General features: G+C 40.9%; 1 protein-coding gene across 4 annotated transcripts in view; it reads left to right on the top strand.

Moving 5' to 3' along the window:
- Positions 1-26,291, top strand: part of SORCS1 (sortilin related VPS10 domain containing receptor 1) — a 304,525-nt gene that overhangs the window by 230,615 nt on the left and 47,619 nt on the right. For all 4 annotated transcript variants that reach the window (XM_055793142.1, XM_055793134.1, XM_055793127.1 and 1 more), the window contains exons 9-16: positions 2,655-2,834; positions 7,171-7,317; positions 14,001-14,103; positions 14,548-14,624; positions 15,905-15,996; positions 16,969-17,076; positions 18,093-18,210; positions 19,951-20,081. In XM_055793142.1, coding sequence (XP_055649117.1) covers positions 2,655-2,834; positions 7,171-7,317; positions 14,001-14,103; positions 14,548-14,624; positions 15,905-15,996; positions 16,969-17,076; positions 18,093-18,210; positions 19,951-20,081 — 956 coding nt within the window. The remainder of the gene's footprint in view (positions 1-2,654; positions 2,835-7,170; positions 7,318-14,000; positions 14,104-14,547; positions 14,625-15,904; positions 15,997-16,968; positions 17,077-18,092; positions 18,211-19,950; positions 20,082-26,291) is intronic.

Below are 26,291 nucleotides of genomic sequence, written 5' to 3'. Positions count from 1 at the left end.
CTTGGCCTTTAGTCATTTGAGTAGATACCTGATCAAACCCATGCACAGCATCATGCTCTTACTTTTGTCTTTGGAAAGCCAAGAGGGACAGATAATAGAACAGCATATTAATGTACTTCCACTGTGTGCTGGAGCAGAGAGAGGAAATCTCAGGCTCTCAGTAGGCAGATGCATGGGGAGCCCCTGAAGATGATAAGAGTTTGAGAAGGGTGCCTTGCTTCTCTTTCCTGTCCTTTTCCCTTTCTGTAGAGAGGTAGAATGAATGTTGTAGTGGAAGATGCAGTGAAGCTCTTGCTCTGTATCAAGATGAAGCCTGTCTTTTTGTATTATTCCTCCCCCCCAAAAAAACAAATCCCACCCTGAAAAAAACCAAATTGAAGCAAATATGATACAATGACTAATTTTAATTTCCCCGGTGTGAAAACCAAAAAAATCCTGATGTGGGTGAAAGACCTCTTTGATGTACATATACTAATCCATTTCTATCAAAGCTTTGCCATGTTACTGCATCTATTGGACAAGACCATATTAAGAGGAAAAGTTAATTGACCCCCAAAGGCAAACATTTGAAACACTGTCTTTTTTGACTCTCTGCACTATATATATTATGACAATTCTGTCTCAGCCTCTGCTTCTCCAGCCCTTACTGGGATCTTCTTTAGACTTGCATCTTATGGCACGGTCTGATCAAATTCAGGAAGCATCTAGTGAATAGATTAACTTGTTTGCTTCTTAAGCATTTATGAAATTGCCTTTAGTTTTCCTTTGTGTTGGTCAAAATATCTTTTTACCTCTCCCCTAGTTATTGCAAAACTATTGATTAAAATGTAAAGTTAATGAAACTGTACATCCACCAGACAAAGCATGTTTTACTCTGTAATCTCTCCCTAGGTTTGAATAGAGTGGTCTGCCCCTGTGTGTATGCGTGTTTGCAAAAGTTTAAACTTGAGATTAGAGCTATGCTAGCCAATGTTGCCTGAAGCACATTGGGAACACCTGCTCATGTAGGTCTACCAGCAGACTGACTAGGCTGACAGTCTGAAATACGGAGTCTGAAAAACAGCTGCAGCAGTAACTTCTACTAGCACAGCTGGAGCTGAGAGAAGATATCTATTCACAACCACAATTAATAGAAGGCAGCGGGCCTTATGTTGCCTTTCCTGTTACCTCAGGACTTAAGCCAATCTCTTCCTCTGCAAAACCAGCCCATCTTCTGGGATTAGTTTTTCACCAGCTCAAAGCAGCAAGTAAATCAAATGAATATTCATCCACTCCATACTCACATCTGAATCTGGACAAACAAACAACTGTTCTGAATCTTAACTTGGTGGTGAATCCGCTTTCAAATTTATAGATCAGATTTCCTCAGTATATTATTTTTCATCTTTACTTTACAAGGCTCCATCTGGAGGTATTAATTCACCCTACAAAACCACGACAAAGTGAATTGTCAAACGCTATTAGTAACAGAAGAAAGAAGTAACATCAGCTTCCAAAGAGTATATTTTCTAATGAAGTTCCCAGTTTTGCATATAGAAAGCCCTGGCTGAGATTCATGGGAGCAGAATAACTTTGGGATATCTGCCCAGAACAGACAGAACAGCTGAATCTTCTGGGAATCACCTGGTGCTAAGAAATCTGCATTTCTTTTCCTACCTCCACAGATTTTTATGGCACCAAAGAACTCAGGGTGCCTGGGCTGGGCACATAGAACCTGGGATTTTCATTATAACAGTTTCTCTCTTGGTGGCTTTTTCCACAGGGTAATAATTTCTCCAGGCATTGAAAGAGGGAATCAGGTTTAATAGTTTCTGGTTGTTGTTTGTGGTTTTTTGTTGGGGTTTTTTTTGTTGTTGTTTTTTTTTTTTTTAATTATGCTATTTTTTCATTGCTTCCTGCCTGTTGTAATACACAGAACAAAGTAAACCAGAACCTCGCTTATAACACTAGTGATCTAACTACAATTCTGCTCTTTACCTCTTGTAAGGATTAGGGTTGTCTTTCTGTTATATTTTGGGGTGGCGGGAGTGTTTAGCACAGTAGTCCAGGGCCTTGGCTTCTAGTTGACACTGTCATTGGAAATAATAAACTGCAGCAGCAGCACTGACTGCAGACATTAAGCCGTTAGATCCTCCCTGTATCAGTCCCCAAGCATACTTGGTTTCTGAATGCTAGGCAAGAAACAGATGTTTCACATGCTGCTTTTTTCTTCTTAAAAAAAACCCAAAAACAAAACCACACCACACCACCACCACATTTTTAATATCTGTGATTCCACAATTACAAGTGGAATCACTCAGGTGCCAAAAAAAGCTAACACATAACCACCACCCTCCTCCCCCAAACAAAGTACTCATTAAAATGAAAGTGTTGGTGGAGGGGGGAAGTGCTGCTGTGTAACACTGTACTGCCAATGTAAATGTTCAATTAACACCTCATCAGTTAATTACTGCTTTGAAAATTCGCAGAAGAAAGCTGGTGTAAAATATTCCTGGATGGAATTACCCGCTTACAAGAGTGTCTACAGTTGTCTACAGTTTCCAATTAAACTCCAGCCTAAATATATCTCTTGTATCCCCACAATTACTTTGGTGCCCTTGAAAATGACAGAGCAGAGCTCCCTCTAGTAACCTTCATCTCTTTTCTTTCCCCAGGACATGCATGTTATCAGCACAGATGAGAATCAGGTGTTTGCAGCTGTTCAAGAGTGGAACCAGAACGACACATACAATCTGTATATCTCCGACACCCGAGGGGTGTACTTCACCCTGGCCTTGGAAAATGTCAAGAGTAGTCAAGGGCTGGAGGGGAATGTGATGATTGACCTCTATGAGGTATGTCATAACTCCAAACACTTTATTCCTATCTCAGGAGCTCATATGATGCCAGTACCCTTTCCTTGTTGCGCATCAGTCCCGTAATACGCATGTGAACAACAGAGCCAAAAAGTGACTGAACACATAGCTTTGTCCTCCTTTTGCTTAAGGGCCTCAATGGAGCCAGCTGAGTTTCAAGGCCAGGTTTTACACAGGTGTTGAATTCAGGCCCAGCCTAATACTATGAACAGATTCACTGCTGTACCCTCGTGTAGGTTCTCAGGTGAGGAAGCGCTCAGGCCTCTTTCATGCATAGGCAGATAGGTATCGGAAGAGGTCATGGAAGAGTACATTCAGTCCCTAAGAGGAACTCTAGCCTTCTCAGCCAAAATCCTGTTGACCCACATTGGTCCAGCCTATGGCTCTGAAAGCTCCCAATACTTTGAATAGCATCGTTCTCCAATTTGTGTTGCATTTCTGACAGCCTCTAATCTCTTGTTTTAGAGGTAAGGGGAGACAGCAGTTTTCAGCTCTGTTACCCTCCTCAACTTGGACTATTCTGGGAAACAAAGTGATTTTAGAAACGCCCTCTAGGGCTATCCCATGAGCATGGAAACTCTCCTACCTCATGTTGATGTCCCTTTTACCTCTGAGCCTTTTTCTGACAAGTGCATTCTGCCTAAGCTCCCCTGTAAACCGTCCAATTTACATTGTCTTCTATAACAACTGATCCTAAGAATAGGGCTTTTAATGTGCCCTCACACATCTTTTATTCTGCTGCCTGTTTTAGTTCTGGAGACAGCACTCAGCTAAGTAGAAATTCAGTTCTCAGCTGCTGGTTTGAGGGTCAGCTTCTCTTTTCAGGCCTCCTCCAGGGGGTTTTCTGACCATTTAGAATAAAGACCATGAACTAGATCTGAGTTTCTGTGCAAATAAGATGCTTCCCATATCTCCCCATCGCTGCCTGAATATTAGCTCTGCTGTATAGTTTGCCTTCAGCTGCCCTTTACTTGGATACCACCTTGAATTGTCCAGAGAGTGCAAGTGTTGTATGTAGATGCAGATGAACTGTAGGAGGATGGGCACTGGCATTTCAGTCATTTGGAGACTTTTACTATTAATCTCTCTGCAGCGCTGGCAGCCCATGGAAAAACTGTTGCCTCTTATTACTGTCAGCTCGAGAAGCAGTTTTACTGCATTATGTAAAGGTGTCCTACATCCCAGGGGGAAAGAAAAGCCTTTGTTTTGTTTTATTAGGCTGACACCATACAGTAACCTGGATTGAAATTGATGGAATCAGACTTGTAGCGTCATATCTGCTGATTATCTAGATAGAAAGAATATTGGCTGACACTGAACCTGGCACAAACCTTCCTTTCAATTTGATGTTCTAGCTGGAAGGGAACAGAAAGCCAGCCAGCATGATTCTCTGAGTAGGGTTGTTGCAAATGATGAATGCTCTAGGGGTAAATGAAGACAAGAGAAGAAAAAAAATCCATAGATAAATTAAAATGAAGTGAAGAGATTGCAAATTGAGTCCTGTGGTGACAGTGATATATTTGGAAAAGCAAGATTATTTGAGAAGATGCCAGAGGAAGCCCTGTTTAATGTGCATGTGTCTGTGTGCATGTCTGTTAGGTGTTACAAGTTCTTCTAGTTGCATTGTAGTCAATGTGTTTGTGTCTGTAGATTCCTAAACTGATTCTACATCAAGGGTAAAACTGCTCAATGCTTCTCAATCAGGAATTGTGTTGGGCATAAAGAGAAAACAGAAATTCTTTCATGGTGCCTCATCACGTTTTCCCTTCTCTTCTGTAAGTCACCAGGAGACTTTCACTGAGACCTTGCTACTCCAGTGTGTGGGCTCTTCTGCTGCTGGAACTTGTAGAAGATGAGGCCACTCCTAGAGGGATGCTATTCCCCCTTCTGCATGTTGGATAGAGCAGGGTAAAAGAATAGCCCTTCTCTCTACCACCTTCCAGTGCCACTTCATCAGTAGCACACTGGACTCAGCATTCAGTGGGTCTTCAGTCATAAAAGGGCTGTCCCAGACAGCCTGACCATCTCCTAGAGCAAGGGAACAGCAAAAATCACTGGCCATTGGGTCTGAGTGTCCTTTCTAATTCCTGCACCTCTCCACTGATATGGTATGGCTCTGCTTGGCTCTGTAGTTGGACTGGTCTGCAACAAGACAATCCTGCCTGTGGGAATCCATGCCTGAAGAGATAACAGACTTGAGGACATGTGTCTATAGCTATGGTATATATGCCTGTTACTCTGGGACTTACTTTTTTTTAGCAGGATGGTTGTTGGATGGGAAGTATGTTTGATGTATGAAGCTGGTGATGGGGAGTGAAGAATGTGTTTTGAGTTGTGTGTTCGAGTCTCTGGTATGGATCTTTCTAAAACTGTAGACAGCATTTCTATCTGCACACGACACATTCAGGGTAGTGAGGATTGTCTACAATGTTCACGTGGGAGCTAATGGAGGGCTTTTCTCTGTGACCACTGTTGGTCATGCACTTACTTTAATGAGTCTTTCTTTTTCACGATTCTATGAACAGCAGGGATGAACAGAGATCATTGTGCATGTCATGGTTGTGTTTATGCAATAGGTGTATCTCTTCCTACTGAGAGCACACAAACATGTATAGTGTGTGTGATCTTTTCTTAAGATAAAGCTGTCCAAGACTGACAGTATAACTTACACTGCTTTCTCAGGAAAGGATTCTGAGTCCCAGCCCATGACTGGAATCATAAAAAGAAAAAATCACAGGATTTCAGACCACATTTATCACCTGATATATAAAATGCTCTTTAATCATTTATAGCCACTATTTCACAGGGACTATATAATACAACTATTTCAGGACAACAACAAAGAAAAGTACAAATGGAGCTATAGGCTCTGGCCTCTGGTAGTAAAGGCAAAACTATGCTATTTTTCCAGCCCTGTCTATTCATGCAGTATCACTGGGAGACAAAGTACCCTTGTCTTTTCAGGGTGCTTTTCTGCTACAACAAAGAAATCCTGAATACTTAGTTGGTTAGGACCAAACAATCCAGCTAATAAATTGAAAATATTATCTTTTTATGTTTATATCAACAATAGATTAGTTAACTACTTAATTTAAAGACAATTTGAAGTACACCAATGTTCTGTACCAATGCACTGTCCACTAGCAGTACCACAGCATGTGACCAAAAGTGCAATACAGTCCTACTCAATGGGAGCTATAGCACAAAAATCCAGCCACATAATTAAATCAGCTGAGCTGGAACAGCCTCTGAATCTGCTGTGTAACCATTGGCCTCATGATGCCATTTAAGTAATAATCTTTATGAGTAAAAAGTCTTGTTGAATGATTCTGTGCACTAGTTCTACATCATAAGAAGAGATGGGGTGGATGACTGAACAGACTTGCTGGAAATCAGAAAGTTTTTCACTTTCCTCCTCCTTCTCCTGATTTCGCTTCCCTTTTTATTGCAGCACTCAGATTGCAGAATGGCAGCTTAACAAATTCATTCGCAAGCTGCAGCAGCTATTGGGCTATTGATTTTCAGTGTGCTGAGAAGATGGGAACATTCTGCAGTGTGAATTGTGGTCTGAGGTTGACTCTTTATCTCCCCACTAAGACACTTTTGGGCTTGGTTCCAATGTGAGTCTGTTAGCATCACATCTTTACAAAATCCTCCTGCAGGTCTATGGAGTAAAGCTGTTGGATAAAACACCAGGAAAAATAAAAGGATGAGAATATCATTGCTAGCTCTGTAACTAGCTTTCTGGGTTGCCTTGCTTGAGTCACCAGTGCTTTGGCTTCCTCAAAATACAAAACTGTAATAAAAATACCTCTGTGCCCCAAGTTATCATGTTGAAACACTGATAATTATGAAACACATTGGGATCCTTAGATGAAGTGTCTTAAGCAGTCTGTATGAGAATAGAAGCACTGAACACCAAGTTTATAGGTGTTCAAGGCCAAAATTGCTGCTGTTTCCTGCTGCTGCAGTGCAAGAGCCAAATGATTGCTCTATACATATTTTGTCTTTCGGGGGAAGGATGCCTACACAGTTGAGAGATTGTCACTTTACAGATAATGCTATTGACATCTTACTATGTTCACATGCTGATTCTGAAATATAAGCTTTCTTTTCCTTTCCAACCGTGACGGTCTTATCTTGTCCCCAGCTCCTCAGTTTGCCTTCCTGTGATGCTCCTTGGCAATTCTTGCCCTGAAATCTACAGTACTGACACGGGCGCCAGATCTCTGTTGGGTTTGACAGGGCAAGAGAGACACATGCAGAGAACCTGCATCGGCTTGATCTATTTTTCAGCCATGTCAATTTTTCCTAGGTAGCAGGGATAAAGGGAATGTTCTTGGCTAACAAGAAGATTGACAACCAAGTGAAAACTTTCATCACCTACAATAAAGGAAGAGACTGGAGTTTGTTGCAGGCTCCGGACACTGATCTGAAAGGAAACCCCATTCACTGCCTCCTAGTAAGTACCTGGGGGGGAACTTGGGGGGTGGTAATGTCCCAGAACAATCTTTTTCTACCAGGTAACACAAGAAGGAGAGGGCACCTCTCTCCGTGCAGTGCATCTCATGGAAGGAATACTGCATATTAAAAGCGCAGTACACAAGACTTGGGCTGCTGAGTGGTATTGCAAGAGCTGGCATTGTAGTTTAACTGAATTTCATTTCTGGAACAAAAGGAATCATCGTAGATCAGCTTCCTTCTGCAGAGCTGATGGTCTCCCCTCAAAAGGCAGGTGAGGCTGGATGCTGTTTCTGCGCAGTTGATTCTCTGGACACTAGATGGGAGGAGTGAGCTTTTGTAGCTCAGAACTTTCAGGGACCTCATAACGAGACAGGCCCAAAGGAAAGGAGGGCTCTGGTTTCTTTCAGGCCACTCTGTTGGCAGTATTAATATTTATCTTTTTAAGCTCAGAAGCCAGAATCGACACATTCATCCAAATATATGTATATCTATGTGCTGGGTGTATATTGTATCTGTCTCTATACCTATTGATATAGATCCACAGGCAGACAAGTCTTTAATCAACATTATATGCAAACCGTTTCCAACAGCAAAAGTGAAATATAAGCAGTGTGAATAGAATTGGAGATCTCTGTCAAATAAGAAAGCTTAGACTGGTCTCAATGTATTTTTCAGATGATATAATCTATACGCAGTAGTGGGATAATACTTAGAACCCCACCCTTTGGCATTCTCAATAACTTTTATATCACACAAATTCTAACATGGTTCCAGGCAGAATCAGGGGCACTATTTAATCTGCTCTTCCTTCTGCTGTCCTGTACCTGCATGTTATTTTCCATCATTAAAAAAAATATAATAATTGTAATTTTTCATTTTGAGGTTTTAAGTTTGTTAGAATCTGAATCATTGTTGTATTTTGTGCTAAGTAGCTGAATGCTGCACTAATCTCTTAACCCCATGCATTACTGCAAAAGCAAAGAATAAATAAGTTGGTATCTGAAGCTGTTCAAATAAATGGTTTGGGTTTTTTTTTGGTTGAGCCAAAATGCAAGCCTTTCATTTTCTGTCCAGTTTGGAAAAAAATAAATAGGGAGAACTGGGGGTGAAACAGAAGAGTTACTTTAGAGCATTTGTTTGTATTTATTTTCTTCTTTTTAAAAATTGTAACTAAGTGTATTTTAAAATTAAATCTTTTTATGAGATGAAAACCTAAAAGATGACATTCAGAAAACTTTGCAGACATAAAACAGTTTAACTTTTTGGAAGGGACCATGTGTAGAAGCCTTTGTGTTTCAAATGGATTGTAATCTAATTTTAAATCAAGTGAACATATTTGGTAAAAACCTTATGACCAATTTTATCAGAAACCCAAGATTTTTATTATATGATAGTGTAATATTTTAGGGAGTGAACAAGGCAGAAGAAATAAAAAACATGCAGGCAAGTAAACACTCGAAGTAAACTTTATTCTTTTTGCATAAATTTGAAGTTTGAGTTCTGAGAAAAGGTCTTTCTTGGCATTGCTGTGCACTGATCAAGAGAGATCTGACTTGCTGTTGTGCTATAAATGAATCAGAGGTACTGCTCTGTGGAGACCTTATGGAAAAGATGTTTGCAGGAACTGTGTATTTTGTATACAAGTGTACGCTGCTACTGGAGTTATCCACAGTCCAGTGGAAGTCGTTGTATGACTGTGTATAAAGCAGGACTGGATGGTTTTTAGGGAGAGAAGGGATTATGGCTGCTTTAAGCCTTCCCATCCGTACTGTAACTGCTACTATAGTCATGGGCACCTGAGAACACAATTCATTTCAGTTAAAATTAGACCAGATATTCCTGGACAAGCTGAAATTCCCTTGAAGATGGTAAACTTGAACAAGTCAGGCAAGGGGTCATGAGCAGGGGCAGAAGTGTAGGCACTTGTAGGGGTATAGTCAGACCTCACCCAAAGAAGCTCTTGGTCTTCTGTGGATTGTGTTTACATCCTTGTAGCTCCACTATGCACAAACAACTGTTTAAACACTGGTTGATTTTTATTTTGCTTTCTATGCAGCCATGTACTTGCTCTGAGAATGCTTCCACCTGTGCAGCCTTAATGTAGGCTTGTTATCCTGTTTGCACTGGAAAGCAACCACTTCTTAAATGCTCTGTGACTCTGGCTGGGTTAAGCATCTCAGATCTGTGGGCATCTGGAGAAATGGGTCCATGATTTCAGGGTGGCAAGGGACAGATCCTCAGTGACTTGAACCATGTATCTCAGTCTTTGCACTTCTAGGAGAAGGGAAGGAACTTAGCCAGCCCTTCCCTGTGAGAAGGCCAGAGGAATCTACAGCCATGTTTGGTTTTCCTTTTCCCTTAACATCAGCTAAAACAGGCAAGAGGCCTCTTTCACTGTCTGAGCCTGCCTGAGGACTCCTTCCTGCATAGGTTGTCACAAGCTAGTGGAGTGGTAGTAGAGCAGGGATCGTCAGCTGAGCATACAGGGTCTCAGGTGGTCACCTTGCAAATTTGCGAGAAAGCACATAGGTGAAATCTGAACCAAACATACTTGTTAGGTCTTTTACAGGAGTAATCAGTTTGCCTGCAAAAGAAAGGGAGTAATGGTACAGAAAATATACAAAGTGAAGTGACAATCCTGCAAAAGAGAGCCAAGCTATTTAGAAACTGATTTGAGCTTCACACTTAATGGTGGGGGAAGATTAAAGCAGAATATGGAATGGAAGAATTCAAGAAATGATAGAGAAGAGACCACAGAATTTGGGAGTGGTAGGGAAATCTTTGACGCAAAACCACTGGAAATGTACATGCTTGGCAATAAGTCAGGGAACCATAAGGGTTGAGGGAAAACATGGAGAAAAGTGGTTGTCACTTGATCTGAGGTAATTCTGTTCCTTGTCAATGTGACATAGCTGTAGTATTTAAACAGTTCACAAACTCCACTCACCTCTTTAGCTACACTGTTAACCCCTGCATCATCATAAGTTTTACCTCCTTACAGCGGTTGCTCCTTTTCCTTCTACACATTACATCTCCTGGCATGATTCTGCTTTTCCTTATGGCATAGCTAAGGGAATTCTTAATAGTCCACTGTATACCTAGCTGAGCTCCCATCCTTCCTCCATGGCAGATACTGATGCTTTCACATTGCTGGTTTTCAGCGTAATTGTCTCTAGCAATAGCTCGGGACACAGCAATGATGTATGTTCCAGCTTGTTGGCAGAATGGGATCTGCCCTTTCCCAGAGTGACAAAAAGGTCCCCAGCCTGTGAGTGCAATGCTGTGAGTCCTCTGTGCATCTGGTCTGTAAACCTAAAGTAAGGGAGAGTTAATGCAGAAATAAGTACATAGCAGCTAAGCTGGCAGCTAAGGAGGTTAGGAGCAAATCTGGTTGAAATACAAGTGAGCCAGATGGAACCATCCCCCTACTGACAATACGCTTGAGGTGTTTTTTTCAAAGCAACTCAAAGAATTTCTTTGCATTTTTGTGAGATGGCTCTGAATAACGATGATAGAGGAAAGCAATGAAATATCATCTATCCCAAAGTTTTATTTTTCTTGTTTATACCACTTTTTTTTCTAAGCTGAATATGCTTAATCTTCATAAAATAGCTGCCAAAGTATTATATCCCAAAGATGCTGGTTTTGCCTGATACTTATTTTGTGCTGTGAAGTAGTTAACTGAGGAGTAATTCTACCTTGCAAGTTATGGGCATCTGTCTAGAAGAATTAATCAATTAGGTTTCAAGGATAGTCTTGTGGTAAAAAACACAGAGCTGAATCTCAGGAGACTCTTGATTCAATTTTTAGACCTATCTCAAATTTCCTATGTGATCTTGGGCAAGTCATTCATTTTCTCTGTGCCTCCCTTCCCCAGACATATGTTTATTCCCTCCCACATTTTGTTTGTCTTGTCTGTATGGATTATGAGGATTTCAGGACAGAGACTCATTTCTTGTAAGGGTGGTAGTGGTGGTGGGGCATTCATGCCATCTGCTACAGAACAATTTAAGCTTCTAAGTGATTTTTATTATCTCTAGATGACAAGTGTCTGTCTTTCTTCATTGCTCCTTGCTATTACAGGTGAGCCAATCCTGTTGACTCCCCCCCAGTTTGTGAATGGTGTCTAGCATCACCCTTGTAATACTTTGCCCCACTCCTGATCAGGGCCAGTCACTAATAGCTGTTTTGTGTGTGTCATGCTGTTGGGGACAGTTCAAGTGGGCTTTGCAGAACAGTCAAGAGGTGGGTTTGTTGATATTTATTAGACATTTTACTAAGGACTGATGAACTTCCTGAGAGGGGAGCATAAAAGGGCTGGCTTGAAAATATTAGGAAGCAAGTAATAAACTCCAGTATGACTCTAAGAACTATGGCAGTGAGCAGAGCAATGGGCTATGTCGCTCATACTTTCTTTTCTATCCAGGCTGTAAATGCATCATGGCAGTGGTGGTCTTTCCCTTAGTGACTGTGCAGCAGCTAGCACACCTGGATGCTAGGCAATGACAGGGATGATTCTGATGATGATGATGATTTCATTAGCCTGTTAGTAACAAAAAAAAAAGGATAGAGACAATTGATGCAAATTCAAAAAAAACAAAGCTGAGATGTCTGTATGTTAGTTAAGCTGTGGGAGCTAGAGGAAGAACACAAAGGGACCAACAATGTGATGGAACACAAACCGGTCTGGATAAATATCTGTAGGTGAACTATATATGGATATAGATGGAGAAGGTGTACGCCAGGGATGGAGAAGAGAATGCTGCCACAGTAAGGATGTGAGATGGCCATGGGAAGTAACTTTAGATGTCTGGCTAGAGTGGAGACGCTGTGTTTTACACTATACCCAATTGTCACTAGAGACTAGAAGCACTACTGCACTCCAACCGATAAGAAGTTAGGCCACGAGAAATCCCATTGCTCTGTTTAGACAGGTGACCTGGCTTTTGATATTTCAGATATATATTCCATTTCTGCATACTATATCTTTGAAATGAGACAATTTGAAATGAAAACCTCTGGTAGCACATAGATTTGAGTCTAATGAGGGCTAATCTCTGTCAGAGTGGGGAATTGGCTGAGCTGCTGCCATTAGCTACTGTCTTGAAAATGCTAAAGTGGGCTTGGAGTATGTTTAAAAAATATGTTCTGTATTTAGTCTTTTCACAACGTATAAAAATGTAAAAGGAAAGAATTCATGCTCTTGCAATGCTCTTCCACTTCCTGCATGCATGTCAGCTCGATTTGGTTTCCACTCCCTCTCTGCGCCCCCAGGCTGCTCCAGCGGCTGCCCTCACAAGGCTGTCAGTTAGCGTTAGGCTGCTCAGTACATTCCACTTGGCAGGTTGTGTTCCCTTCTGCACAACTCATGCCCGCTTTTCCTGTCTCACGTAAGTGACAGTTTCCATCCCTCCTCACCACCCTCATTTGCCTTTGCCAAAAAGCACCCCTGCTGTTCTCCACAGGGGGATTTTCCTTTCAGTGTCATAGACACCTACTTTGAGAAGGCATAAATAAGTCGTCTTGCTCCAGTGACTTATGGGGCTAGGTGTCCTGCAAATAAAGCCTACAAAACTACTGGGGCTGCAGGTCTAGCCTTTAGGCAGCTGATATTAGACAGAAAGACCTGCCTCCTTAGAGCCTGAAGGTCTTTCTGCATAACCTCTTCTGCTCACCTTGCAGAGCTGTGCAAGCTAAAGCTTGGGCTTTGCTATGTTTGTGTTCCTGTGTGATGTCCCCCTCAGCTGGGTTAGTTTGCTTCAGGTTTTCTTGCCAGTATTTTTCCACTTCCCTTCCCTTAGAATGCTTCATGAAGGGTTCTTCATGAGGTTTGGAAGAAAAAAGTACTGAAAATAAAACCCAAGAGAAAGCAAAATTATAAAAATATTTTCAGAAATTATCACACTACGGATTTGAAAGGAATTGTAATGGCAACTTTGGAAATCTGCCTGTCTGTCTTACCTTGTTGCTTAGCTGATTTATTCTGTACCATTCCTGTCATATCCCAGTACCTGACATACAAAATCAATAACAAATAGGTGAGGTTTCTATGGATGTATTTGTATTGAAATCTCAAAGGCCACATCCAGAGGGGGTGATGAAGCATTGTTTTAAACAACTTTTAAACTGACACTTTCCAGTCCTGGTATTTCTTCCTAGTGCAGTGCAGAACAGAGTCATGTGTCAAGAAATGGTATGACACTGTCTGAATTAAGTTGTTTCTCATGGCTAATTGGTGATGACTCAGCATCACACTGATAGGGTTAAATTGCTTCTTGTTGCAGAGAGAGCTTGGGCACTGCTGCTCTGAGAGTCACTTCATCATAACTCCTGCCTTGCTTGCTTCTCCAGAAAGCTAGGAGCCAGGGGAGCCAGGCAGACCGTTACCTGCCCTTGCAAACCTGGTTGCCTCCTTTGTGGGTATAGCCTCAAAGATCTTGTCCTTGCGAGTGGGTTTCAGCTTAGTGAATCAGTTTCCCAGCGGGAACATGTTGCATCAGGAAATGATAACAAAGCTCTCGCAACCAAACCAGGACAGTGGCCATGTCTCTCAAGGGGTGCCTGAATGCAACGATTAGGAAGTAGTACAGAAAGGCACTATGTATTTCTAAGCCTGTAGAAAGAGAAGCATGCATTTCATGTTGTGTCTACTTTTTACTTTTATTTTCCCTTTCTCCATAGCCCTATTGCTCCCTTCATCTTCACCTGAAGGTCTCAGAGAATCCCTATACCTCAGGAAACATCGCCAGTCGAGACACTGCCCCCAGTATTATTGTAGCTTCAGGTACGAAACATTTAAAGATTGCCTGTGTATGATGTGCAAACACTGACAGAATCTTGAGTTTATGATGGGTCTGGAGGGTGTTGTGTCTTGTGGGGTGTCACACCACCAGTATTGGGAAGTAGGGCAGGCTAGTCCTTATTTCAACTTGACATGTTTTTTTAAGGAAACTGGCCTTCAAGACCAAGGAGACCACTTCTAGTCCTCTACTGTCATAAACATAAGATTCAAATCAGGGCATTTGATTTGCATATATAGGTGTGTAGAGCTGTATGGATTGATTCTTTTATATATATTTTCTTCAAACTGAAAGTCTTTCCCTTCCTGCTCTTTCTCTTACCAAAACTAGAAGTTCTATAATTGCAAAAGTTAAATAAAAACTCCTCTGATTTGCTAATTCTACTGTTTCTTAGAGTGTTGCATCACTAATCAATGCTTATCTTACAGGTAATATAGGCACTGAACTATCAGACAATGACATCAGCATGTTTGTTTCTTCTGATGCTGGGAACACTTGGAGACAGGTAAATGACACAGAATCACAGTTTTAAATAGTAATCTAGGAAAATATCATAAATGTAGATTCAAACTGTCAATTTTTGTTTCTTTTGGTTCAAAGTAGCTTTTTGCAGGTCTTTACAAAAGGGTAAACTTCCCTTCTGAGAGGTAGAGAGATGCTCAAAGAAAAAGATTGAATAAGTTGTTATACTTCATATAACAGAAAATTATGTTTATAATTCTACTCATAATTTAACTTCAATTTAAACCTGTAGCAAAGAAAACACATTAAAATATGAATCCTAAAGGGAGAGAATGCATTTTATTTTACTACTGTACATCCTTTGTACCAATCAAACCATTTTTCTCTCCTTCCATGATAATACTTCCCCAAGAATCAGCAGTCGTACTGGTCTACTTTCCGTCACTCCCTGTGGGAGTCATTTCACCGAAGTTGGGTTGTCCAAAGTTCAGTGTCCATATAAACAGATTATTTTGCCTTGCTCTTAAGCTAATGGAGAAAAAGACATAATTTAGCTCATCTTCTTTCTGAAGCTACCTCTTTCTCCATTAATTGTGAAAAGAAACTGGATGAGGAAGTTAAATCCAGTTCCTAATATTTAGTGGAATCCCACCTGTTAACAAAGCATTGCTACCCTTTAATGTGTTTATCTTCAGGACTGGAAGTTCTATTACCCTGTTTTCTGCATGGCATATCAAGTCATGGAGAGAAAGAGTGACTTTCCCAGACTGACAAATGCTGCTATATAAACTGGAGAGCAGATGTTTGCAGAAAGCCAATACAAAAGAAGACAAAGGAAAATAAAGTATCTTTAAATACTTGATATTCAAAGAATCTAAATATTTTACAGTGTTTGACCAGCTCACATCTTTCCACCTACGTCAATTCTGTGAGACAGGGCCAGATAGGTGCAAACGCATGAAGTTCTTCTTTAAAAAAAACCAAGTCATTAAAAGGGGGAAATTGCTGATCCTGGCAAAAATTCATGTTTCTAACTTTCTGTCAAGCAGAGGCAGAATGCATTTTACAAGGACCTGGAAAAACAAACAAAAAAATTAACAAAAAACACCAAAAAAACCCCCAGAACAACAACAACAACAAAATGAAACCAAACCCAAACAATAAAAAACGAAACCCAGGAACTGTCTCTATACAGAATGTCTTCCTCTACTCTGTAACTTCCTCAGTGTATATCAGTCCTCTGTCATGATTGTACTCAAAGAATGATGACATTTTCTTGATACTAAGGAAAATAGGTTTAAATATATGTGCTTTGTTTTCCAGATCTTTGAGGAAGAGCACAGTGTTCTGTACCTGGATCAAGGTGGAGTACTGGTTGCGATGAAACACACGTCTCTGCCTATCAGACATCTCTGGTAATGATTCCATCTGTGCTAAATATCTGCTGTCCCTCTTTTCAAATGCCAGGAGGTAAACAGGCTGCATCTAGAGTTTTCTGTAACTACAATCTAGAAAAGATCAGTTAAGATACTGGCAAATATTAACTCAGATAAAGCTTAGATATCCTGGCAATTCCAATTTACATAGTTTCAGCTTGGCCAGATCTGAGATATTGTCAATGTAATTCCACAACTTGATTTCTTGAGTTGTTTATGTATGTAATATGTATCTGGATTATGCCTTTGTCTCTTATTAAGTTACCAAATTACTCTTTGTTTTCAAAATTGTTGATGAACTCGTTTTCTGTGTGGCAAGCAGCACTTACAAACCAGAATTTTGTTGAATAGATTCAGCCAATAAAGCAAAAGTGTCCTCGCTAGGTAGCACTTTTGAGTTTTTGTGGTAGGTAGAATATAGTTTTATGCTGTTTTGCATAATTCACTTCCTCTACAGTCAATGTCATATCAACATCTGAAACACATAGACCTAAGTCTTAAGAAATTATGAGTGGTTCCAAGCTTTCACTTAGACCCACTACAGGGAAGACTGCTGGTCAGAAGAGGCAAAGCTCTTGTGCTTCAGCAATCTAACCTCCTTAAAATGTCTTATGTTGGGCACCCAAAAATATGAAGCTCAAAATCACTTGCTTATTTTTAAAATATCCTCGCCCTAGGCTACATTTTGCCCTTAAACCGTCAATCTCTAAGGTAACTTTATTAGTTTCTATCACTTAATTATTGGCCAAGGGTTGCCAAATGCCAAACAACCTTGATCGATGCTCTTATAATGCTTCCCCAAAAAGTTATTTAAAGGACTAAAAATGCAGTATCCAAGAACAGAAGCTGCTTCCCACTTCTCTATAGCAGCTGTAGTGGACTAGAGAGTCTCCTCAAGTAAAGTAGGAGGAGAGTAGGGAAAGAAGGCACTAATTCTGCTTTCTCCACTAGGTTAAGTTTTGATGAAGGGAGATCTTGGAGCAAATACAGTTTCACATCCCTCCCACTGTTTGTAGATGGAGTTTTAGGGGAACCTGGAGAGGAGACTCTCATCATGACGTAAGTGAGCATGCCACCATTCTACTGTTGATGAGAACTGCACCATAAATGTCTTATAAGGCTGTTCACAACACAATAGCATTTCTGGTTGGGGACCAAACCAAGTACGATCTGAAGCCAGGAGTATGCGGTCTTCTCTTGCTAAATCATCAATGTTTATTTGTGATATGATTGAGGGAATGACAACATGGTTCCTTGCATGCTGCAAAAACATTATCACTTAGGTTACCACCATGAAACCTGACTCTTCAAATTGAAGGTGATTAAAAGCAGAGTTACTCTTGACAGATGAATATTTGAAAGAAAAATGGTGGGGTATTTTTATAACTGTGTTTTTGCTGCTACTTTCTATTTAACTGAGACACGGAAAAATGAAGACATTCTTTTGCAGAAATGAATGACAAAATGTTGCCAAGAGGCTGACTCATGAAAAATTATGATTAGTTTCAGTGTGGTATGCTGAGTTCTGCATGGTGCATAAATCTGGATTCACCCTGCCAGAAACTGTGACATTTTGCCTGAGATCAGATTTGCAAAAACAGGAGAAAAATTCAGTTGCTGTCTGTAAAAAATGGACTGATCAGTAATAAACAGAACATGTGGCTGGAAACTGACACAACTTAATAGAGATGTATGTAGGATGTTCCGTTCAGGTTCTGACTTTAATTTGTGTGGAAGGGGTTCCTAAAACTTACAACTGAGATACCAAACTCGTATAGGTATAACTGTCTCAAACCCCATGTCAAGTCTTACATGTTTAGTCGATTTGGGGATTGATGCAAGTAGGAGGATCTTGTTCCACAGAATAAAGGCTACATGCAATTTTTAAGAGTGTTGTAGATATTTAGCAGCCTAAATTTCACTTTGATTATGTCAGTCAAGTGAAAATCTGTAGGACTGGCACTCCTAAAGCAATTAATCTCTGTTGAAAATTTGTGGGTGACCATACTTCTGTAACTACCAGGCTCCATCTGGTTCTACCTTTTACTGCATGCTCTTTCTGCTGTATTCTGTAGAGTGTTTGGACATTTCAGCCACCGCTCGGAGTGGCAGCTGGTGAAAGTAGACTACAAGTCCATTTTTGATCGGAGGTGTGCAGAAGAGGACTACAGGCCTTGGCAACTCCATAGCCAGGTGAGAAGCAAGGAGGCTGGGAAAGATCAGCATGATCCAATGTCTTTTCCTGTTAGTTTGGTGTATCAGATTGTTTCTTAACTGGATGAGCCTGTTTCATTACATAGTTGTGTTGGCCACAGATTGCACTCTGTGATCCCCGAAGGATGGACAGCTGTCTTTTGGGTTTGATTGTCCATGTAGGCAATTAGCTCAGACTTATCCAGAGTTGAAGAATGAAACAACAGCAGAAGCTCTGCCAGTGAAAGAGGCCTGAACTCCTTCATTCTTACATCTCCCATCCAGTTCCCCTGTCCTTGCCTCCTTTCTCTTCCTCAACATCTTTCTGTCCTCAGAGCCTCAGTGTCTTAAGGTCCTCCTGGTTGCTCTCACACTTGTTTCTCCAATTCTTGCCCTCTTAGCCTCATTTCTTACTCACTTGGTTTCATCCTTGTTCTGTCTTTCCCAGCAGTGGTAATTCTGCTGTGGGAGTCAAGACACTTTATTCCTCAGTTCCTTGGGGCCCTGTGCCCTGTCCCTTGCATCCTGGATGCAGCTGCTGCATCACTCCCAGAACCATTGCTTAAGTAAGGTAAGGTGCTCTGCACAGTGCCTGCACCTGCCTTGGGGCACCTTCCCAGCTTTGCCAAGTTTGACACAACAGCCTGTGTTATATCAAGTTAGAATAAAATATGACCCAGATCCTGTGGTTACATAAACTCCACAGGCTCTACTGAAGTCTAAAGCGAAACACCCATTTATATCATCAAAGGCTGTCTTTCTGTATATCTCTTGCTGGGCAAGAATTTAATAATGAATATGAAATGAAAGTAGCTTGACTCAGAGTAGCTGCTCACACAAGGCACAACTCTGCACTAAAAATACCGGTTATGACTTAGATCTTTAGATGTTCAAATCAGTACAGTTTCCTTGAAATTCAAGGAGGCACAGTATTTTACACCAGTTGCCATTCAGGCCCTTCTGTTTCATGGGCAAATCAAAGCCATGGAAAGTTTCTCTTTCCTACAGTGATTTGAACAGTAAAAGGTAACAAGTAAGACCCCACTGTATTTGTTCTTTACTTTCTTGTGCTTGCATAAGCAAAAATGCCAAGGATTTGCAGCATATCTTTGAGGATATTGGCTTTGGAGCTTGCAGAACTATTTTTAGGAAGGTTGCTGTGGACTCTTGCCTTTTCATTTGCTTTCTATTGAGATTACAAGGCTGAGCCTTTTTCCCTAGGTAGAAATATTTAGCAGGGTGCTGAAGATAGAAGGGAAAAAGACAAGGAAGTTTTAGCATCCACATAACAAGTCAAACCCTGTAAAACCTGAACTCATAGTCCATAGAAAATATCTACATATACATGTATTACTAGTTTCTACTGAACAAAACTATTGCTAAAGAGGTCAGACCAAAGAAGTAGACCTGCTCTGTTTCTTAGATTGCAGAGGGATCAGGCTGTGTTTTCACTTGCTGAAACCTAATCTATAAGTGAGAAATGGGCCCGAATCAATTGCTTATTGGCTTTAGAACAAATATATAAGCAACCTCAGATCATTTCTTAGTGTGTATTGGAAAAGCTGTTTTAGTTTCAGTTAAAGCTTCAGTAGCTTTAATGAGCACCAGTGTACTGACATGGCATTTGACTTGCCATCCTCTTCCTTTGAGTCACAGATCCCATTGCAGAGGCTTGGAAAACTAAGTGAAAAAAATAGCCTGGTGGGTGTCACAGAAAGGTATTTTTGGTTTTGTTTCCAGGGAGAAGCTTGCATCATGGGAGCAAAAAGGATCTACAGGAAGCGCAAGTCAGAGAAGAAATGCATGCAAGGAAAATATGCTGGGGCTATGACCTCGGAGCCATGCGTGTGCACAGAGGCAGACTTCGACTGGTGAGCAATGGGCACAAGAACAGTGTCCTTTCTACCACACCAATGCAGAGCTTGCAGAGAGTAGAAATTAATAAACATGTAAGTGGCCAAATAGGTTGCTTCCTGATGGTGCAGGTATGTCAAAAGAAGGAAAGGTGTAATAGCTATCTGTAATCTGCTGAGGCTCCCACGAAACTGATGCTGAACAGACTGTTTTGGAGGTCACATCTGAGCTCTGTGCAGCATTAAGATAAAAGGTCCATTTAGCACATCTAACCTCAGCAATGACCACAGATGCTGTGAAAGTAGTAATTAAGACATACGTAGTGTGTGTAAAAAATAAATTCTTCATGCATACACACACGTATATATGTGTAAAAGTAAATATATGCATATGCAAAGTCGGCCTTCAGCTTCTGGAAATCAGATATCTAGGGAATTCCTGGGTCCTTTGTTATATCTGGACCATCATGTTTGATAGCATCCAACAGACATTGCCTTCATGATTTGGGTTAATCTCCTTCTGAGGCCTTTTCTCCTCAGCTTTATGCTATGGAAAAGAGTCTATCGGTGAGTTATGAATGGCTTGATAACACGTTCAGCTTCTAGTTTAATTTCAAGATTCCTGCAGACTCACGGCAATTTGCACAAAAAAGGCAGGAACCACATTATTGAAATCTCTCTATCACCTGTCTTCTCCAAGTCAGAGAGAGTCCTGAGTATCTCAGAAGAGAGAAATGGTGCATCTTGGGCAGCGCTAGTAAGCCCTCTTTGTGCCTTACTCAGCTAGATCTATGCCATGTTATTAATTAAACCCAGAATCTGTAACAGACACCCTGAAGAGGTTAATCTCACAAATATTTTGTTTCTTGCTATAGGAGTTCCTCCCAGGACCATGGAAATTTACAGCATTTCCCTTCTCACCCTCCCATAATTGTAGTAATACCAATTTTTCTATATAAAAACACAGAATCACAGGAGGCTTTTCCATGTGTCAAAAATGTAAATCCACTTGCACCAAACAATAAGAATTATGAGCATACTTGGGCATTGATTCTCTGAATATGGTTTTCTGATGATTTCCCCATCTTCCAGTGAGTTCTTTGTTATGGAGCAGATACCTCAAGTCCTGTGTGTAGTTCATTTGGGGGCCCAAAGGTCCTGGATTTCAACCATTTAACATATCTCTTGTAAAAAAAAAAAACAACCCAAAACAGCCAACTGGAAAAGAGATACAAATAGGGAGGAAATTCCCTGAAGGTTTTGACCCTCTTGCAGAACATGCAGTACAAAGCTCCTGCTCAGTCTCAAGAAAATAACTGATGGGATTGACACTTGTAAGGTACAGACACTCATGGAACACTTCTGATAAAAATATGCTTTCCTTCCTGAACTTCTCTCTGTCTGAAAAGTATGATTTTATTTCATTGAAATGGATTGTCTGGTTTGCTACTACAAAACTTTGTTGCTAGGTACAGGACAAAAGTATCACAGTGACATTTGATGGGGGAAACATGTTTTTATTTCTTTTGCATTCACTTTGAGGAGACTTTCTCCAAAAGGTCTGCTGGGTTGTGACAGAATCTCTAAGAGAAAGCTTGGATGGTTGGGGATGTACGACAGACGTTTGCAGTTCACATGCCCCAACAAGACCCTTCAAATCTGTTGGAAGAGGCAAAACTAGGACTGTGCAAAAGTCACCTTGTTAAAAGCAGCCTGAGAAAAACACCCTCAGAAATACTGCAGGTCTCTGTGCTGAGCTGACTGGTAGAAAGCCTTCCTGACGTAGAAGTGCCTTCCTCCTGATGATGATATCACTGCTGGTGTAGAGCAGACTGTCCTGATCCCCTCCAATTCTCTCTGAGCTCTTGCTATTCCTACAGTCCTCAGCTATGGATTTTTACTTTATTGGTTTCAGCTTTCTTCCCCACCACCTCTGAGGAAAAAAGACTGAATTATTGCTTTAAGAATTCAGTTCAGAAATATTTACCAGGAATATTAATCACCTATTTATCTATTTAATACAGTCAGGAGCATAGTTTTACATACAGTTGCCAGAGAAGGGCCGAAAAGCCACAGGGAACAGAAGATGGAGGTTTACCAAGGAAGGAGAAAAGAGATGGCAAGAAAAAAGCAGTTCTGCTGGCTCTACTTAATTTCTGTCCGGTTTCACTTTGCTAAGAAAGGCAAAGCTGCCGCTTTGTGCCGTAGCATTCAGTGCCTGCCTTGTTTAACTCTGCGCTGGGCTGCGCTGCTGATGCACCCTGCAGAAGTTGATTCAAAGTAGCGTTTGGAGGAAAACTGGTGAATGAATTCTTGCTGTGGAAGGATGTCCTCCGTGGGGTCCTTCCTGAAAAAGGAAGACACGCTTTCATCATCCTCACTAACAACATTTCAGCAGTGCTTTTGATTTTTCCATTTCTCTCTTTTCTTGCTGGGCAGGGCTTTTAATTGAAGGAGACTGAAGGGGACATGTATCCCCCAGGCAGGGAGAAGCCTCTTAGCTGGCTGCTGACTTGATTTTGCAGTCTTGAAATGAATTGAGCAGCTTTTTGTGTTAACATCAATGGTTACAGGACTCACACTTATATACAGAATTGAAGAAGACAACAATCCCTGCCCCAGAGTAGGACTTTCTTTGCTATCTGAAAACTGAATTTGTATGGAGAAAATTTCATTATCTAAGTTTGTCAGAGATTGGAGTTAAAAAAAAAAAGTATCTTTGTGGTCAAGTAAAGTGGTGGCGGGGGAAAGTTATTGCTGTTAATCCTGTGAGTGCTTTTTTATCAGTTCAGTGGGAAAAAATGCCAGTTATAAAAGACATATAGATTTTATAAGGTTTGTTGGGGTTTTTTTCTGCTGGTAATATCATAGAACTCCAGGTTCATTTCACATCTGTATTCAGCCCATGGTAGCTCTTTCTGAGAGAAAAGGGCACATTTGTTTATTGTTTTACACAGCAACAAAACTGAGTGACATTAGAAATGACTGTAGTTTATCTAGCCTTGGGAACCCGAACTCTGCCGACAGCAGACATCTCTTACCATGGGCTGGAAGCAGAAGTGGCAGTGGCCGGGGCTGAAGCGGCAGGATTTGTTCTCCGTGCAGGGGCGGAGGCTCACAGCCAGGGGGCAGTAGAGCTTCAGGAATAGGGGCAGTGGGGCTGTGCCGGAGCCCTGCGCTGTCTGCCCTAGCAACGGCCTGGAAACGAGGATGTCCTTCTTCATTTCATTGATTTGGGTAAATGGATGACACCGTTACTTCTGTGTTATTAAAGCATTAATTTCCCCGGTTTCCTTACATTGTGTTCCTTCCTGCCGTCTGAGCATTATTATGGCAATCTCTCTTCAGTAGAAACACCTCCCAGACACAGATGGAAATCTTTGCTGGTGTTCATCCTTCAGCTACCTGTCTCCCAAGCCCTTTAATAGAAACTTTGAGTTAAGCATCTCGCCGTCAGTCTTTCCCCTGAACCCACTGTCATTAATACTGAGGGCTTCTTCTATCAGTATTCCCATATCTCACACCTTCGTGGGAAGTATAAACCTGTTGATGCTGGCACTGGTGACTTTGGATAGCCGGAGAGGCATAATGGAGCCTTAGTGCAACTGGGAATCAGGTCTATTTATTTCACTGATATCAGCGAGGATCTGGCTTGCTCTTTTTTTATTGTCTGGCACTTAAATGACAGACCTGCCTGCTAGGTTTGGTTCTTCTGCTAAAACTACGGAGTCCTGCATCATAAGAAACCATCCTGACAGAGGCAGAGGCAGGTACTGAGTGTGACCAGCCTGTCAGCTGTGTGTGGTCCCACTCACCAGTTCAGACAATGTTGCAGGGGCTAGCTTGGAAATACGCATACATTTGCATCCTTAGGTTAACTAACTTTGCTTTATCACTGAGGTGGGTTTGATTAGCTAAAGGAGTAGTAATTTTGAATTAATTTTTAGTTAATTTTGAATTCTTGTGGAAAATACAGACTCACTATGCTAAGTTGATGAAGTGTCCCTGCATCTTTAGGGGCCTAGATTTCTACCAGGCATGGATTTACTGGAAACATTCTGGGGATTTTAGGTTCGCTGTTCACATAAGCTGGTATAGCGTGACTCCACATACTGTGATGCAGTTATAATCATATGCTTTCATAGATTCATAATTTAAACTTCAGCTGAATCCATCCTTCTCTGAGACAGATCTCATGTCAGATCCTATAGAACGGGGAAGCAAGCACAGCTACCCTTTAACACAAATTATACTTGCATAGTACTTCAATATTAGGCAATAGTATCAAGTGAATAAAAAGGCGATAAGACTTTTCAAGGCCTGTGGCTGCCGCTATTTTTTCCACAAGGGCTTTTGGAAACTGCACTTCAAAGGTGACTATAATCACAGATACCTCAATTCCACCCTATTTAATGTCTAGAAACTTTCAAAGCACAGCATACCAAACCACAAGTAGCATTTTCAGTTCTGGCATAGTTGACCTTAAGGTGAAGCTGTTAGTGTTAAGTCCTGTTACATGTTAACTTATCTCAATTTTTAGAATGTCTGAGCACAGCATTCACTCATCTGACTTATTTCTATATCTTAAAACAGTGGGATTTTGATAATTTCACAGGGGTTTACAGTTTTTCCATGATACTAAGTTTGTCAGGCCTGCATTCAAACTGCAAACTTTCTTAAGGGATTTCTTTTCTTTTTATTACTACCTGTGCAGCAAATGATCTTAGATAAGGGAATTTACCATGGGCTTTGGGCAGGGACACAGAAGTTGTGGAATGAATTCTTATCTGTCTGTAATTACAGAGAAAGATTTGCAATCCTACTTGACTAAGACAAATTGGATTCCAGTTTAAACCAGTAAAATTGGCCAGGGTAAAACCATCATCAGTGAGAGCTGTAAGACAGGCTACTTCATGTGGATAAAACAAACCCTGCTGATAAATGCTCCACTCTTTTTTGAGAGGTACATTATCTATTTCATCTGAGTTCCTTTCAGGCAGGCACAAAATATCATCAATATATGTAAATTCCAATTCCCAGTTACCAGGCAATGGCTTAGCTAGCTGATTGCAGTCTAAAGCTGATGCCTTCCCTGTCTCCAGGTTTTGCTATACTGGCTCGTGCTACGGCAATCCAATTCATGCTAATGCTTGTTGATTGCTACAAAGCCTGGTGTGCCAAATTGTAGGCAGCAATTTGTTGTCAACATCAGTGTTCTGTGTGCACCAGGCTGTAGCCAAGGAATTTATTAGATTCCAAGACTGTGGAGGTGAACGGGCGGCTGATGAATCTGTAGAGAGATATGGAACAGCAATTCATGTCATTTACTGGGATGACATTTCTGCAGGGCCTTAATGAGCCAGACAATTTGCAAGCCTGAAAACAACACTGTGAAACTTCTATCTTAGAACTATTTCTGCTGTGGAAAATCCTATGATTTCATTCTCTTGTCTTTGAGAAATACGATCCAAGTATAGTCAAGCCTAGTTAAGTCAAGCTTGGCTTGTCCAGATGTGCAGATACTAGTAAGGACTAAAATTATGGCATGAGTCTAGACGTGTGTATAGTAAGAAATTCCAGACTAATACTACTTCATTAAATTGGACTGTGGGTACTGATCCCCTCTGAGGCAAATTTCACTGTATTGTTTTGTTTTGTTTTCACCTAACTATTTACGGAACATTGTGGGTGTGCAGTGTTACAGCTTTTTAATTAGTGACACGTTATAACTTAGGAATACAGTGCTACAGAGTGTTGACAAACGAATTACAAAAATACAGGAGTCCCACTTGTATGTAAATATTTGTTTTCTCTAAGCAAATCAGAATGGTGTTATTCTTTGTTATGAAGTATATTCTGCAGCTATAGTGTTCGTATTCCAACAAGGATGATTAGAGAAGCACATGGCAGTGGGAGAATAGACTGGCTGATGCTTCCAAAGCAATTAAACTACATCCAGCCACTAGCATCTGAGTAAACAGATTGATGAAAATTCAATCAAGTAGCTGAGGAAAAGACCATTTAGGTCATCTACTTCCTTGCTGTTTCCTAGGGTATGTTCTCAATTACTTGTTGTAGATATCCCCAGCACCACATCTGCTAAAATGTTCCTTTGCAACAGTAATGCAGTCTAATAGATGTCTAGTTTTCCCACATGATATGCAGTTTTAATTTGCTTTTGCTTAATGTCATCTTTTTAATTTCTCTTTTTTTTAGATTACCTCAAAA

Source organism: Falco peregrinus, chromosome 1 (genome assembly GCF_023634155.1).
Source record: "Falco peregrinus isolate bFalPer1 chromosome 1, bFalPer1.pri, whole genome shotgun sequence".
Lineage (NCBI taxonomy): Eukaryota > Metazoa > Chordata > Aves > Falconiformes > Falconidae > Falco > Falco peregrinus.
Note: the sequence above shows the minus strand (reverse complement) of the source record. Positions and strands in the feature narration are given on the sequence as shown.